Source organism: Phasianus colchicus, chromosome 2, assembly GCF_987193195.1.
Source record: "Phasianus colchicus chromosome 2, bPhaCol1.hap1.1, whole genome shotgun sequence".
NCBI classification, from domain to species: domain Eukaryota; kingdom Metazoa; phylum Chordata; class Aves; order Galliformes; family Phasianidae; genus Phasianus; species Phasianus colchicus.
Genome location: NC_143437.1, coordinates 104,657,620 through 104,675,314, shown reverse-complemented (window position 1 = coordinate 104,675,314; position 17,695 = coordinate 104,657,620). Strand labels below are relative to the sequence as shown.

The window sequence follows — 17,695 nt, the reverse complement described above, 5'->3', positions numbered from 1 at the left end:
AAGGTATCAAATCCCTGATTAACTACATCTTCCATTTCTGCTACTACTGCAGTCTCGGGAAGAGATTCTTGCTGTTTCCTTACAATAAAATTGCATATGCTTTTCCATGATGGCATATATTCCCTAGTGCAAGGGGAAACATGGGGTGTAATTGTGCAGTGATGAATGCTGCAGGAATTCAGCAGGTTGGCATTTTTTTCTGGAAAACACTGGAGTGGGGATCTCATAAGACAGATAGAAGTAGGATTTATTTTTGATTGGAAGCAGCTGATAGTTCTGTAGCAGAAATGAGAAAATTGTGGGGGTATGCCAAAGATTTGGAAGTCTTAATTCTTTGCCCCAAAAGCCCCATAGGGTGGTTTTGTCTGATTTCTTCCTTTCCGATCAGAAAACACTAAGTCTTTCTGCATAGGCCCTAAAGGGTGAGTGAGAGCAGCACACATACAAGTACCTTACATATGGACACTGTTTAAGTGGGGCTTTGAACATAAAGCTTTTTGTCTGTAAACAGTATTTAAGAAAATCAGTGAGCTTCTGCAGGGCTTTTTGTTCTTATTCTGGACTCAGCAGGGGATATTGGAATATCCTTGCGTTCCTGTAGGTCACATTCAATTGTCATGCCAGGCCATTAATTAAAGCTATAAGTGAACTTCAAATTTATTGTGGGCTGAAGAGCTTTGTAGCATCCTCTTAGCTGAGCCTGACCTAAGGGTTTACAGTGCCTTGTACTGCACTGTGGTACAGGTCCACATAGGCACTGCTTGTGTTGTTGGTGCAATAGTTTAGTCTTAGAATCATGAAGGTTGGAAGAGATCTTGAAAAATCATCGAGTCCAAGTGTCAGCCCATCCCCACCGTGTCCCCAGTGTCACATCCCCTCAGTTCTCAAACACCTCCAAGGGCAGTGACCCCACTGCCTCCCTGGGAAGCTGTGCCAATGCATCACCACTCTTTCACTGAATAAATATTTCCTAATAGCATCTTGCACACATTCATAGGATTTTTAAGTGTTGATGATTTAAAATTAACTTTGTAGCATGAAAAGCTTCTAGCTAAATCTACTCCCACCAAAAAAAGCCCTCCAAAGCCAGTGTCTCTTGTTGGATTTGTAGAAAATAAACTGAGAAGCCCAACAGATACACGTGTTCCTTTTCTCTGCTGGTGTTGATGATATAACTTAGTCTTACTGTTACTGCAGATCTGCCCAAAACTTTTTAAAAACAAATAAATAAAAATTGTTTCTGATGGATGGGGAGGAGGGTTCGTATTAATGATCAGAAATTGTTTTGCTGAAGTTTTTAAAGGGGTGTTTCTCTCCTTTTTTTGGGTTGCACTCCAACTCCAGAAGGTAAGAACCACTGCTGATTGTTGTGAAGCTGTTCTGTATTAACACAAGCTGCACAAGCCTTAATTAAAGAACCCTGCTTGTTTCACGTGGGCATGGTAACAAAGCATTGTAGCTAGTGTCAATGCTTGTTGCACTAACCTGCCTTCGCTGTATGCTGTTTGCATTTATGTTTAACTATAATGCAAACATGAAGCCTGCTTGCAGGTTGTGGAAGTGTCAGGCTAACAGCACGGAATGCTCAGTGTCTCACCAAATTCACATCGCTGTGCAGTCTTGGGTTTGCACTTGGTTTGCATGATGGCTTTGTGCATCTTTGTCTGTGCATAGATTCTGCTTTATTCATAGAATGTGCTGCTTCTGAATCTTATATTTGTTTTAACAAGCTTTGAGTTGGTGCTGTGGCATCTGCTTACCATGCCTCTCTGCTCTGGCACTTGATCTGAACCAATTGGGTCTTAAAGCCTGTTTTAATGTGCTAATGTACCAAAAGCTTTTTGTGTGAATGTCTGATTCAAAGGGAACATGGGGAGGAAGGGATGCTCAAAAATGGGGAAATCCCTCACCCTTAAACACAGCTGGATCTGTTGGGGCCTTTTTTGTCAAGTTCCATGAAATTGCAGTGAAGATGTGAAAGGTGGATGCTCGCTGCTGGGCGCACTTTGTATAAACTTCCATTTACAGCAAAACAATCATTAACTCTTCTTCAGTACCCCAAGCTGTGCAGAAGTGGGTTCTGAGCAGCATTTCTGTGCCAAGCACCAGTGCACATAATGCCTGCAGGACCTGCTGGAGCTGTGGTGCTTCTGCTCCAAGGCAGGGAGCTGCTGGCCATGCGCTCTGCTAACAAATTACTACTGGAGCTTTAATATAAAGGAGCCTTCTGATGGATAAGTATGCCTTGTATCATGTTCTGAGTGCAAGTTTGAGTTCCAGCACTGCAGAGATGAGAACTCTTTGTGGTGTCAGGCCAGCATCCCATCACAGGTGGCTGAACAAAAATGATTCTGTCGCACTTTATTTTCGAATCAGAACAAAAACTGCTCAGTCCCTGAGGTCTCAGGGCAGGGCTGGTTACAAAGGGCTCAGTGGTGGAATTGGAAAGCCTGGAAAGAAGTGTTACACATCTTTTTTTCCCACTGAGCATGTTCACCATAGAGATATCACACCCTTACCTCGTGAACATTCACCATTTTCAAGCTCCTTTTTCTCCTGTTCAGTCTGAAGAAGCTTTGAATTTCATATGGAATGTAAGAGGCCATGATTTAACGAAGGCTGAAATTTGACAGTTCTCAGAAAGGGTGCTTGGTATGTATGCATCTGCTGGGAAGTAGCTTAGAGAAGTGCTCTGAGGGGTGAGAGCTTCAAGTATGCATTTCTTATGCTGTTGGTCTCATAGCTAGCTACCTTCAAGCTGTCACAGTGGCAAGCAGTGCTGAGTACAGCAATAGTGGGACAGTGGTTGGGAACAAAGTGACAGAGCAGACACCTTCCAGGTCATTAACACACAGCACAGCGTAGATGAAATGGTTCTAAAGGCTCATGGAGGACCACCCCTTTGGCCAACTATAAACACTGCATATAGATGTACAGCTAACAGGTCGGTGCCTGCTCTGGTAATGCAGAGTTCAAGAATGTGTATGTGCTCAGTCCTCACTGTGCTGGGTGGTCACCTGGTGAGTATAGGTGAGTGCTAGCTTGTGTGCTGAGGCAGCACCTGTGACTGCAAGGATTCCTGATGGTGCACTGAAACATGCCTTTTGCATTTCAGCTTTGGGTGGGTGGATGTGTAACTCCCTATTGCTTCCCGAGCTGAAATGTACTGCAGAAGAAAAACCAAAACAGAAAACTTTCAGTTGCATGCCATAAAACTGGCTTAAGTTTGTACCTACTTCTACTGAACAGTTAACATCATGCACTAGATTAGTTCCATTTGCAAACATTCTTACCAAAGAAAAGGTCATTTTGATTCGTGAGCTGGCACAGGTTGCCCAGAGAGGTGGTGGATGCCCCATTCCTTCAGACACCCAACGTCAGGTTGGATGGAGCTCTGAGCACCTGATGGAGCTGTAGGTGTCCCTGTTCATTGCAGGGAGTTGGTCTAGGTGGCCTTTAAAGGTCCCTTCCAACTCAATTATACGATTCTGAAGGCTGAATCCTGCTTTGAGGCCTATGAAGTATCTTGCACATTACCAGGACCTCGTGGTTGGTGGTGCCCAACCAACCACAGCCCCAAATGGCAGCAGTGCAGGTGTGGGTGAAGTCCCATAGTTGTTAATGGTGCATCTGAAGCATGTGGGAACCCTTCTTTCCCTTCATGTGCTTCTATCTGCTGGTTTTGGGGTTCAACAGTGGGAGCAAGTGATAATGGCCTTAAGTTGTGCTGGTGTGCTGGAGATGTGTTTTCCAGATGGGAGGTTTGGGTGTCCCAGCAGGGTCTGTGTCTGCTGGTGTGGGACCTGAGTAGGGCTGTGGCAGGAAGGGCTCAAAGCAAATGCCACAAGGGGGACATGCACCTCATAGCCAGACTGAACCCAGCTTTCTGAAAGTTACGTGAGATTTATTGAGTGGATTTTAACCGGTAAAATTTTCAGTTAGAAGTGTGAAAGGTTAGAATGGTGTTAGCTTTGTGCCAGGTTTCTAAGGAGCCTATGGAGGAAGGCAGGTAATGATAGACAGGTGAACGTGAGAAGAAATTATAGCAAAAATAATGGGTAAGCTGCTAAACAATGGAACTAAGTAGGCGTGGGATCCTGGAATCATAGAACCCATCACCACTATTACACATCCCTCAGTGCCACATCTCCATGTCTCAAACAATTCCAGGGATGGTGACCCCACTACCTCCCTGGGCAGCCTGTGCCACTGCATCACTACTCTTTTGGAGAAGAAATGTTTCCTAATATCCAACCTGAACCTCCCATGTGCAACTTGAGGACATCACACCTCATTCTATCACTAGTTATCTGAATAGTATGAATAACAGACTATTCTAACCTTTGTAAAGCTGGGTCATGCCAAAACTTGGTTGTTTGTTGAGCTTTCAGAGCATGGGTTTGCCTAGGTTCTTGTGAAATGCCTGGCTTAGCTCTGATCTGCTGCCCTGATCAAGTTTTTAGGAGGAATGAGCTCAAGGTCAGGTGGACTTCTTGTGTGCAGTTAAATGCAGAAATGGGTTTTGCATAAGGAAGGGAAAGGCTCTGTGTTGAAAAACACCACCTTTGAAAAGAATATGAGACTGCTGTAGGAAACAGTACTGGGTTGTAGCTTCCAGGGTGACCCTTTAGCTTTCAAGAGGTGAGGAATAGGATTGCAAAGCTTCTGCATGGCTGTAGTGAAGTCAGCCTAATGTGCAGTAATGCTGCTGGTTCTGGCCATTGGGGAATGGAAGCAGAGCTCAGGGCTGGGCTTGGTGTGGGATGATGTTCTCACTTAGTGTAAGTGCACTCAGGAGACACTTCTTTCCAGGGATGGGGATGCTGGCTGAAGTTGGAGCTGTCTGGAGATGAGCACAAGCTCTCAGCAGAGGTGCTGGTGTTCTGACCCTCAGCTGTCTGCTTCAGCCATGGCAGACATTAAGTGTTGGAGGAACTGGGTGAAACTCATTTCTGCCATGTAAAAAAAGCAGGGAATTCTGATTATCTCTGCAGTCTGTAGTTAGCTTGCAACAGATCTGCTCTGAGTTTCAGAGATGCAGCTTTTTGCACTCGGAGCTGTAGAAATAAGTGTCCATTTTGACCTTCTGCAAAGAAGAGGTGGAGGGCCTGAGCACGGAGGCTTCTTGTGTGCTTTTTTTCCTGGAACTGGAGCATGGGTACGTCAGGCTGGTTTCACCATTGCTTGTTGTGGCTGATTCAACTCGTATCAATGGGAATACCCATTGGGTCTGTGCTCTGTGCATGCTTGGTCATTGGGTGAGGGGTTGTGACTCCCATCAGAAAATGAATTCTGTCCATACAAATGCAAAAATTAATCCTGTGCCTTTATTTTCAGTGGGACTTCTCCTCTTGCATGCCTGAATGCTATGTTACATACGAACTCCCGAGGGGAAGAGGGCATTTTCTATAAGGTTCCAGGGCGGATGGGAGTGTACACTCTGAAGGTAAGTTTCTCAGCTGGGCAGTCTTGTTTGAGTGCTCATTGGCTTTTGTTCCTTTACAGATATTTTGCACTAGGGTAATCCAATGTAGGGAAGAGGGAACTGTTCCTCAGTACCATGGATTGTAGTGTGAACTGTACCTCCAAACACAAACATTGAGCTTCTCATTCTTGCTGGTGATCATCTGTGTGCAGAAAATAGAACCAAAATAGTGCTAGTTTTTGTTCACGGTGGTGTAGATTGCTGGTGTTAATTATCATCCAGAAATGAAATTGTAATAAAATTATAACCACAAAAAAGTAATGTTATCACTACTCCACTCATATCTAGAAAAGAAATAGTCCCTCGTCCTTAATCTATTAATAGCAGACAGGAAGTATTTCTAGGAAAAAAGTATAGAATCCTTTGTGTAGCTAATTTGTTCTTCTAAAAATAATCTCTATTTCTGGTTTCTTTTCCCCACTTACACTACTCAGATGAGGCCTGCTCTCACTGTTCTTGGTTTTCTATGTTCTTGAAATTGGTGACTTTGCCATAAGATTCCTCCTATTGATATAGATCTCTACAGTGTTGGTTGTGTCTGCTATAGCCGTGTTCTTCTTCTCAATCCATGCTCCAGAGAGAGCAGTAGTAACTTCTGAGGTACTGTTTGTTTTATCCTGTAATATTTAAATCATTAAAGTTGGAAAAGATCTCTAAGATTGTGTAGTCCAACCCATCACCACCAAGGCCACTAAACCATGTCCTGAAGTGCCATGTCTCCATGTTTCTTGTTCTTGGAAATCCAGACCAAGGCAGACGAGTGGAACCCTTGTGTTTCTCCATTTTCCCATCTTATTACTTGTAAAGTTATTGCTTGAGCATCCTACTTTTCCCCCATTTAGTGGCTGGAGCCTTTTGGTGATTGGCAATGCCCTATACCTCTGTCCATTTGGCTCATGTCCCCATGTGCTTGTATTTACTGCTTCCCCTGTACTTATTATCCCCTTTGCAGCAGAAAGGCCCACAACTGGATTTCCTGTTCACCGGTAGCCTGAAAGATACCAGTCTGTAGGAATATTTCTAACCTGATGTTTGGAGAAGTCCATCGAGCTCACCACAGGTGATAAAAACAGAGCACATCATCTTGCAGAAGTATTTATAGGAACTGGAAGACCAGATTTTATTTGATTATTCCATATGGTTCAGTAAACGAAGGAAGCTTAATTACTGAAAGAAGAACAGTTATAAAGAGAAGATGTTTCTATAGTTTAGGGTACACTTCTGCTTTGAAAACAGGACGTACAATAGGGGGAGGTGAAGGTGCCTAGAGGAATTTATGTTAATGAAGATCGTGCATTGACATCTTGCTTGGAGCACAAATGTTATGGAGAGCAGCTCACGAAGCAGGGATTGTTTCCTCTGGAGCAGAAGGAGGCTCAGGGGAGATCATTACTCTCTACAACTACCTGAAAGGAGGTTGTAGCAAGGTGGGTGTTGGCCTTTTCTCCCAGATAACAGTGAGAAGGATGAGTGGTGTTGGCCTCAAGTTGCACATGGAGAGATTCAGGTTGAATTTTAGGAAACATCTTTCCTTCAAAAGAGTGGTGGTGAAGCATTACAACGGGCTGCCCAGGGAGGTGGTGGGATCACCATCCCTGGAGGCGTTCAGGAATCGTGGAGATGTGGCACTGAGGGATGTTGTCAGTGGGGGTGGGTTTGCAGTTGGACTAAATGATCTTTTCCAACCTTAATGATTCTATGGTTCTGGGAAGTTTTGAGAGAAGGCCAGATGGTCAGTGCAGACAAGGCACGGCGATAGAAGGTCTTGAGGAAGGGGCAGAGTTGGAAGGAGAGCACTGGAGGTTGTCTGCAGGCGTTCGGAAGGGCCCTTGGAGAGTCCAACCTCCTGTCAAAGCAAGGTCAGCTGTGGCACATCACTGAGGAGACATCCTGAAACAATCTGAAATAAGGGACTGTATAATTGCTGGGTGCCAAGTGACTAACATTATCTCTCCAAAAGTTATGCTTTAAAGAAGGTAAAGAATAAAGGAAAGGTGGGCATTAGGAGTACACAAGTGTAGTCTTCACCAGCTTAAGTGACACTTGGTATAAATAGATTTTTCCATGCTTCTCATGATGCTTTCTCTTCCCTCGTGACTTGCAAGTAATTTTTTATGTGCAGTTAGAAGAACTGCATTTGTGCAGTAAAGGATGAAAATATTCAATATCTGACCCAGTTAATAGTCACCTCTCTGGTGGAAAAAAGTCTGGAATTATTGAAATTGGTGAAATTGGTGGCATCTGAATCACTTTTTGGACATACAAGCAAAGACTAGTCACAGCTGTAACTTCAGAGAAAGGACAGTTGCCTCCAGGAGAAGGGAGAGATGCTGTGACTACTTCCAGCTGTACCTGGGGTGTTGAGCATCCACTGTCCAGTTGATGGCTGACAAAAGGATGCACACACACACACACCCCTAATTTGTGCAGCAGTCCTGAGCCCTTTCCTGCTTGTACAGTAATGTGAAGTTGCAGCTATGTGTCTAAGAAAGAATACAGAGCTGTAATTCCAGCAGAATTCTTCCTTGCAGAAGTCAAGGCATTGTTGCTAATTAGCATTAATATGACAGTGTAGGTTAAAATCTGAGTGGTGGTGATCGCTAGAGGGCAGCCTGGGCTTAGATGTGGACAGGCAGCAAGGGCTGGCTGTTATCAGCCTGAAATGTTATGTGTGAGAATGGTGAACCTGCAGGTGCCTTACAGTGTGTTGTAGTGCATTGCAGGTCATTGTGGTATGTTACAGAGTGGTGACTGGGGATAGGCAACTACAGTGGGTATGCAGGTAGGAAGATGTGAGATGGTGACAAGGAAGTGCAAGATCCACACCAGCAGGCATGTGTTTTATGTGGGCTAGCAGAAAGCACTGAAAGGCCTGAAGCTGAGCTGCTCTGACACATCTCACACATCTCTGCAGCATAAAAAGTCGACGACTTTTTAGCACTGGCTAAATGAAGGAAACTGAAGGAAAATGAAGGAAAAATATTTTATTAAGTGAGGAATTTCTTGCTACATGGGTTTACTGACCTGCTGGCTCCATTTGCAGAAGGACGTTCCGGATGGGCTGAAGGAGCTCTCAGATGGCTCAGAGGAAAGCAGCGATGCGCAGTCTGACTCACAGAGCTCTGAGAACAGCAGCAGCAGCAGCAGCAGTGATGGGTGCACAAACAAGGACGGGAAGAAAAGCAGGTGGAAAAGGAAAGGTAATTTTCCTGTTCAGGAGAGATGATATCATGGGCTCTGTGAAGGACTTTCAGCTTTTTGCCAATCCCATCTGTTGCCATATAAAGACAGGATGTTACAGGAGCCTAAAGTCTCGTTTACAGCTTGTGCTCCTGACTTGAATTTGTGTCATAAGCGTAGCATAATTTGAAACCAAAGAAAAAGTATTTCCAATTAAGTGTCCTTGATACAAGCATACTGCGACACTATTTTTTTCCAGGTTTTCTCTTTACCCTGGGCCCTGTATTGAACCCTGTATAGTGAGCCCTAGGCCTAACTCTAACCCTTCTTTCCTGAGACCACTGCACCTTCTGATTGTGGCCTCTCTCAGCAATATTGCATAGTAGCATTGACTAGGAGTGAGCACAGAAGCTCTGAGATTTCAGCTTGTTATGGAGACTGATGGGGCTGTGGGTCTGGGCTCCATTTCCCTGCATTGGACTTCTTTCCCTCACAAACTCAACAATATTTAGGTATTCTGTACAGTTGAGTATTTAATCACTTTCAAACGTCAGTCGCTTTTAAATAATACAGTAAAGTTCAGCAATGTTTCAAGAGTACCTAAATTCTGAACGTTCTGCAGAAGAATGTCTTTGATGTTAGGGCAGAACACGCAGAGGAAATAATGCATTCCACTCCCTTTTCAATCCTGGTATCTTGACACGGTGTCTGGCTGGATACTGTCAGTGGTTGCATCATGTATTAGTAACACATTGCAGTTTCCTTTGCCCACGTCTAATTCCAGAACCCATTCATTTGATCAGTGTCTGAATCTTCATTCCTCCTTCAGAATTCGGGTCAAGTATCTGCTTAAATGCTGAATTAATTAAAAAAAATATGTATATATAAAATAAAATTTGAGGATGTGATATACATTTACTAGAAGTCCTTTGCTCTTTCTTTTAAGCAGAGGCTGCACCTTTCTCTTGTGAGTACTCCTGTGTCCTTCAGTGTAGCTGCTGCTGTTACAGCTGCTTTACCCTTTAATCTAATCCTTTCCTTTTCTACTCAGTCATGCACAGAATTTCCTGGCTGAAATGCAACAAAATGAAAAGCTTATTTCCATTGCAGCAGCGGAGGCACGTAAGCAGTTTTGTGACACTACTGGAGCCATGCAACATAGCATTTGAGTCAGCTGGGGTTGTGTGGACCCGACCGTGTTTGGGGTTTCCCATGTAGTGCAAGTAAACAAAACCAAAGGAAATTGTGAGATAGAATTGTGAGCATTTAAAACACTACAAAAATAGGCATTATTAAAAGTTTAGAAGTAAGACTTGACTCCACATTAATCCTTTGAAAGAGAAAGTGTGAGTAGTCTGGCTAAAATACTTTCATTCCTAACAAAGCCTCAAAATGGGATGTTATGTAAAAAACTTGCAAGGAAGTGCAAAAATTTTACAGAGAGATTGTTTGCCTATCAATATGTGCATGTCTTTTATGTAAATGTTCTACATTACTGCTGTCAGAGCAAACAGAAGCCCGTGTGGTTTGAGAACCAGAGGAAGAAGGAAGGGAATCTATAGGCTGAAAAAGGTGGCAAAAGTTACCCAGAGCTCAAAAGCAGAAGATTTGAAGTTAGCAGTTCCAATACAAATAAAAAAGGGAATTTTGCACTTCTTTTGTGGCCAGATACTGATTATTCTTCTTTCTAGGAATCACAATGCTTTAATGCACTCGAAGCCAACTTCATTATTAAAAGTGTGGCTATGGTCAGTGGTGTCACTGAATATTTTCCTTCTGTTCCCCTGAGGTTTGTTTTCCTTTGTTTGAGCAGCTCTTAATTGTTAATGAACTAACCTTTTAGTGTCACACAAAGGCATTCACAGGTTCTGAGCGGAAATGATGTTCTCCTTGAGCTTCCTGTTAAGAAAGTCTCTGTACCACTGTGCTGGAGCAGGGAGGGCATTTCTGTGCGATGAATTGTTGGGGCTGCAGATGTGTGGAGCTGCTGCCAGGCCCAGCAGAGCTCGGTGCAGCCTGAGTTGCCCCTGTGCCAGCAGGGCACTGCAAGAGTGAAAATGGAAGCAGAGTCTCTGTATTTACAGCTCAGTGTAAGTCCTATAAATCCTGTTCTGGCTGAAAGTGCTGGACTTCTGTTCAGGGAACAGGTGGAAAAGCAATATGAGGCAGTACATCATAGAATTACAGAATGGTTGGGTTGGAAAGGACCTTAAAGACCATTCAGGTGCAGCCCCTGCTGTGGGCTGGCATCTGCCCATGACCCCATCCAGCCTGACCTTGGGCTCCTCCATGGATGGAGCGATTCACAGCTGTACATGTACCTCAGATTGCCCCAAACCAAGTGCAGCACCTTGCACTTGGCCTTGTTGAACCTTGTTAGGTTCTTATGGGCCGTTTTCTAAAGACTGTCCGTGTCAGACCGGATATTAAGAAATATTTTTCTCTGAAAGAGCAGTGATGCAGTGGCACAGCTGCCCAGGGAGGTGGTGGGGTCACCATCCCTGGAGGTGTTCCAGAACCATGGGGACGTGGCACTGAGGGATGGTGGGGTGGGCTGGGGTTGGACTTGGGGATCAGAGATGTCTTTTCCAGCCTGAACAATTCCATGATTCAGTGTTGTTGGTGTTACATGTCTGTTAAGTCTATTCCTTAACAGCAAAGTAAATTTCTGAGCTCATCATGTGGGCTCCGTTCTTTGGCCCTTAGGTTGCCTTTTATCCTTTCAGAATTATCCCTTATTTCACTGCCTCTTCCCACAGTGCTCTGAGCTCCTTTTGCAGTTCTCTGCAGTTCAGTCTGTGCCGCAGAAGAACATTTTATGCCAACAAGCTGTGTGTGCCCAATTTTCATTTTGTGTATGTTGAATGGTGTGGGTTGAGCATGCTTCCTCAGGCACCCTGCAGTAATCTTCTTCACCCTGGTGCTAAACCAGACAAGCATATTTCAAACTCTGGAGTCACATTTGATAAACATTTTCTCCAGGAAGCTATTATGGTTAATTTAAGTGATGTCTTTGCCATTGGCTTTTGCTTTGTCCTTTTAGATGCACTGCTTAATTTCTTTGTAGGTCGTTTCCGTGTTTCAGTATGGTTCCCCTTTTTATGAAGCTTAATATTACTGTGCCATGGTGTGTGAAATTCTTATAGAGATTTCTCTCTGAAGATTTTCTTTATTAAAACACAAAAACCTGTACTTTGCTCAACCAGAAGTCAGAATTTCCATACAAAAATAACATTTTTCAAGCTTATGTTACACAAAAGAACATTTGAAGTCATAAACAAGTTCGTTCTCTGGTACTTTCTTCTTTCAAAGGCTTTTTTATGAGAGTGTGGGCTCTTAGTAAGCTCCCTCTTATGGCACAGTGTGAAAAAAGATTCATATTGCCTGGCCACATGTTATTCCTTTGTTTCTCTGCACAGGGACAAATTCAGCCATCCTGACAAATTTACCATTTTTGGTGACTTTTTCTGCTACTGTGTCAGTGACAAGCAGTAGGAAGTCAGCAACAACAGGGGCTTCCCCTGGGCACTTTTGGCTTTGCTAGTGACCTCTGTACCTTTTGTTTTGCAGGGCATGTTTACTTTCTCTGTGATCTTCCTCTACTCTCTCTCATCTCATTGCCACCGAGCAGCTGTGCATCGACATGGCCCTGCTCCTTTGGATGCTCTCAGACACTGCAGGGTACCTTGTTCATAGAATCCCAGAACTATTCTGGTTGGAAAAGAACTCCAAGATCCTCTAGTCTAACCCCAACCCACCCTACCATTCCCACTGACCACATCCCTCAGTGCCACATCCCCAGGGTTCTGGAACACTTCCAGGTTTGGTGACCCCACCACCTCCCTGGGCAGCTGTGCCACTGCATCACCACTCCTTCAGAAAAGAAATGTTTCCTATTATTCAACCTGACAGCTCTTCCATGAGACCTCCAGTACCTGTGTGTTTCATGGGAGGTTTCAAAAACATGTAGTGATAGTCCAGAATATAAAGATAACTTCATTACAAATGGTATCTTTAAAAATACAAACCATTAGAACATAGACCAGCTTTCCACCCACCCCAGAATTTCAGTGCTGGTTTTCCTTCCAGGCTATGAGGGGGGAGCTGGGATGCTGTGTATGCCATGCAGTGGTGGTCAGAGCAGGGTCTGGGGCTGGATGCACCTTTGATACTTAGGTTTGGAAACAAGGCTTGGGCAGCCTGGTCTAGTATTAAATGTGGAGTTTGGTGGCCCTGCCTGCAGTGGGGGGGTTGGAGCTTCATGATCCTTGAAGTCCCTTCCAACCCAAGCCCTTCTGTGATTGTTGTGCTCTTGGTGTTGTTTTATTCCATAGCTTTCAGCTCATAGGTTTCACCTTCTGCATGCATCTGGAAGTCTTTTTTCTTTCAGTTTCATTTAGCAAAACCTGCAGTTTAATTGTATTGCTATATATATAAAAAATAACTTGCATTTAATATCCCAGAGGTAGAATGGAAGAATTTCTGCCCAGAAGCAAGTTTTTAGTCATACATTTGTTTGCCCTGCTTTGAAATAACCAAAAAGACATTAAATTCCAATTAGGTTCCCATCGCGTTTTGCTCCGCAGCATCAGCTCTGGAACGCAGCACTCCTACACGGCCACTTCCTGGATGCTTACATGAAACACTTGGAGGACTCCTTCCTGGTTTAAAAAAACCACACTAATAGCCCAAATTCAGACAGAGTGCTCTGGTGGCATTGCCTGGCTGCTTTATTACCTGTGCAGTAGTTGAGGTATGGTGAGCCCTTTGCGATTGGAAGCATCCCAGAACCTCATTAGGAAGTGATGCTCATGCAGCTTATTGCAAGGGGAGGAGGGGTGTTGTTGGGAGAGCACAGATCTCTGATGGGAATCAGTGAAGTGAGTGCAAACCGTGGTAGACAGCGAGCAGATGAGGTGTGCTCCCATTATTGCGTTTTGCTCGGAGGCTCCAACTTGAGCTCTCTGAAACTGCTGCTCAGCTTAACGTGCCATTATTTTTGCTCATATACATATAAAACAGGAAGCACATTCAGATAACATCAACAGCCACTTCCTTATATGTACAAAAATAAAGTGCTCTGACAGCAGCAAAACTGACACTTTGATTTTAAAAAGGGTAGAAACCTCGCATTTGTAGACCCACATGGGCATTGCGCTGAGCCAATCAGGAGCACAGAGGAAAAAATTTAAAACAACCCTCCTGCATTATTGTCTGTACATCTGTGCATAAGCAGAAGGCTGGAGGAAGCCACGAGATTGCAGATTTTAAGCAGAAGAAATAATGTTCATGGAGCAGCTCCGTGCAATTCCACTGGAAGGTAAGGGGATGCTGCTCCAGCGGGCAGCTGCTGCTGTGGATTTGCACTGTAGGGGATGGAGCGGGTGCTTTTTTGGCTCTGTGATGATGGGCAGTGAGACACAGATATCTTTTCTTTGGCCCTGATGGGAAACAGTTTCTCAGCTGTCGCCTTTTGAGACTGACAATAAAAGCACAGCTTTTTTGGATGCGGTGCAGTGCTTGTAAAACCAAAACACTTTGGTTTCACATTCTTTTAAATCATCCTGAAACTTTAAGTGTAAATACCTCACTTCCAGATGCTTTTATCATCTTTTCACTATGGTTTTGGGGCAACTTGCAGTTTGTTGTTGTAATGCACTCCACGAACAAGAAGTGCAGTGAGCTCAGTGTTGTGTGTGCTACACCTCATTTGTACGTCTGGGGCTGTTTCGGAGCTCCACTGTACTAATGTAGTCTGTGCTTATGGAGTCTGGAAATAAACCATGTGTAACTTAGTCTTGTTTCTACGGCCAGCTGCAAAACTTCAGCTGACTGAAGTGCAACTTGAGCAGTACATAGACCTGGTTTTGCACGCTGGTGCAAATAGAATCACAGGATGGCTTAATTTGGGAAGGACCTTAAAGGACCATCTAGTTCCAACCCCAAATAAAACTGTCTCATTGCACTATCAATCTGCCCAGACTTTTATGGCTTCTATCTACTAAAAAAACAGCGTTCAACATTTGATTTTCCTGTAAGTTCTTCCATGCTGGATGTTCCTGGTGTACCCTTTCTACTGAGAGTCATACTGAGGGAAAAGGAGAAGGATTTTCTGTAGCTTGTGTGTGTCACCTTCTGAGATTATTGTGCTCTCAGGTCTCTGCAGCAGATCACAACCTGAGTTAGCTGTAGCAAAAAGGGGAAAAAAAGGGGAAAAAATGAGGTGTTAGCAGTCTCTCCTAACCTTAATGATGATGCTTAATGATGCTATGATTCAATGAAATAAAGCACTGTTCCCTGCCTAGAATTCAGTGCATTATCTTTCAGTCTGGAGGAATGTCTGACAGCAGAGCATTGGAGACCACATGCCTGCTTTGCTGGCAGCTTCTGTAATTAACACTGATGACAGCAGCACCTTCACCAAGTGCTTTGCTGCCACCAGCCCACAACAAATGCAAAGGGGGAAAAAAAAAAAAGAAGAAAAAAAAAAAGAATTAAAAAGAACTCTGTTTGGGTTATGTCATTTAGTTTCTTCCTGTTAAAGATTTGGTTGAAATATCTCAGCTTTTCTGAGTTCCTGTTCGTGCTCGTGACTCCGGAGGAAGCTGTTTCCCAAGTGTCACATACAACTTAGCAAGCAATCTGCAACACCAAAAATGTCCCTTTTCCCTATTTTTTTTTAGGTTGGTGTATCCTCTGCTTTATGCCATACTATCCACATAACAAGTTATGGAACACTCAAGGCTCATTTCTCCAGCAGTTTTATTTCTGTAGACGTTACAGTCATGGGAGCTATTGGCTGTGATCCCAAGCACCTAAATCTGACTTCGTGCATGGTGGGCATTCAGGTGCATGGAAAGATGGGTAATGAATTGAAACTTTACAACAGAGGATTTTGTGCGTGTGTTTTGCATGGATTTCACATGAGGAGCATGTTGCAGCACTCATAGCAAGGGGGAACTTAAAGCTGCTGCATGTGTCTGCAGCTGCTCGAGGCAAGCGGTGACACTGCTCCTTGCTGAGCCCTGAGCCCTGGATGTACTCTGCCTGCACTCACATAGAGGCTAAAACAGTCTGTTGCACGTGCAGTTGTTGAGAATCACTGGAAATTGATGCACTGTACCATTTCATCCAGACCTTGCAACTCTACCATGTTGCAATCGGAGCTGTTTTTCTGCTGAGCTGAGCACAGGCTCTGCAGGAAGGGGCTGTGTAGGCAGTGGCACAGCACTCATTCAATCAGTCTCCAGCTGACAAGAGGCAAATACAGGTTTTGAGGGAAAGCCCATTCAAAACTACTGGGCACAGGCTGCTGCCTGCACTAAAAGCAATGGAAATGCTTGTGTTTTAAAGGATCTGTTTGAAATTTAAGATGAGAAGTAATGGCCTTAAATTGCAAGGTTCAAGTTGGGTGTTGGGAAGTATTTCTTTTCATAAAGAGCAGTGATGCAGTGGCACAGCTGCCCGGGGAGGTGGTGGGGTCACCATCCCTGGAGGTGTTCCAGAACTGTGGGGATATGGCTCAGAGGGATGTGGGCAGTGGGCATGGTGGGCTGGGGTTGGACTTGAGGGTTGTAGGTTTTCCAGCTTTTATGATTCTGTGAGCGAGCACAGCGGTAATGGGTTGACTTGATCATCAAAATCTTTTGCACATGAACGGTTTTGTGATTCTATGAAATTCCTTCCCCAGGATGTTCTAGATTTCCACGTATATGAAGCTGTTTCTGAGTATAGGCTGACCTTCCCATTTCACCAGCATGATGGGTTCCTCCTTTAACCTCTCTGCATCTGTGTTTTTCCTTATGCCTTCAAGCTAAGTCTTGTTATATGTTGAATCAGTATTGAACCATTTGCTCTGATACTGAGGTTGTGTGTTTTCCATGTCCACATGCAAAGCACACTTTGCTTAAATAGGGGTTTTTTGAAGGCAGAAATCGTGATCCTCAGCAGCAGCAGTATGATGGCTCGTGGTCCGTTGCACTTTTAGAAATGAAGGCTCTTCTTCAGGCCATTCCATCCTCATCATGCTTTTCCAGCACACCTGGTTGTATGTAGACTCAGGATGAAAACAGCACACGTTGTTCAAGACCTGAGCTGGTGGGGGGCACTCAGCCTGTGGCAGGGTGTGAGGCTCAGTGGATGCTAAGGTCCTTTCCAACCCAACCATTTTATAATCCTATGAAAATCCCACTTTTCTGAGGTCATCATAATGCAAGACCTATGAATTTTCAGTCAGCCTGTGTGTTCTTCCAAGTAACCTGATGTTATCAGACCTCACCAGTCCTTGCCCATTTTCACACACAGCTTATGATTATGATTTATGAATGCGTTACTTTAGCATCTGAACAACTTCTGGCCTTCTTTGCGACTACAGATGTTATTACTGCACTCCAGCCTGCCACAGAGGCCCTGTCAGGAGGAAACATTGGTCGTGTTGGCACTCAGCCCACTGTGGGCATTGCAAGCTCCCTCTTCCTTTCCCTATTGCAGAAATCACAGGCCATCAACAGAATTGTGTCCCAAAAGCCATGCTGAGATGGGTCACCGCGTATCTCAGAAATGCTAGTGAGAAGCCAGGTTAATGGTGTATTACTGATGAGAGACCAAGCAAGGTAGGGGTTGTTATTCTCTCCCAGGTAATCAGTGATAGAGCAAGTGATGATGGTCTCAAGTTGCACCGGGGCAGTTCAGTTTGGATATTAAGAAATATTTCTTCTCTTATAGAGTGGTGATGCAGTGGCACAGCTGCCCAGGGAGGTGGTGGGGTCAGCATCCCTGGAAGTGTTCCAGAACTGTGGGGATGTGACACTGAGGGACGTGGGCAGTGGGCATGGTGGGGTGGGCTTGGCTTGTGGATCTTAGAGGTCTTTTCTAATCTGAATAGTTCTATGATTCTGTGTCAAACCAATACTTAATTTATGTGCAGATTATATATACCTACATATTGAGCTATAGGGATGTGAGGAGGCTTCATGAATGTTGGATGCTGTGTAGCTTTGCCCCAAGCGACTGAAAGCATCTTGCTTCACC

The 17,695-nt window shown here is 44.3% G+C and overlaps 1 protein-coding gene across 3 annotated transcripts in view; it reads left to right on the top strand.

The window, feature by feature from the left end:
* ASXL2 (ASXL transcriptional regulator 2) overlaps positions 1–17,695 on the top strand; it is an 88,244-nt gene that overhangs the window by 31,108 nt on the left and 39,441 nt on the right. For 2 of the 3 annotated variants that reach the window (XM_090136485.1, XM_031596011.2), the window contains exons 3-4: positions 5,338–5,446; positions 8,529–8,685. In XM_090136485.1, the coding sequence (XP_089992611.1) occupies positions 5,338–5,446; positions 8,529–8,685 (266 nt within the window). Of the gene's footprint in view, positions 1–5,337; positions 5,447–8,528; positions 8,686–12,527; positions 13,986–17,695 lie in introns of those variants that run through there. The other variant, XM_031596013.2, reaches the window with a different exon arrangement.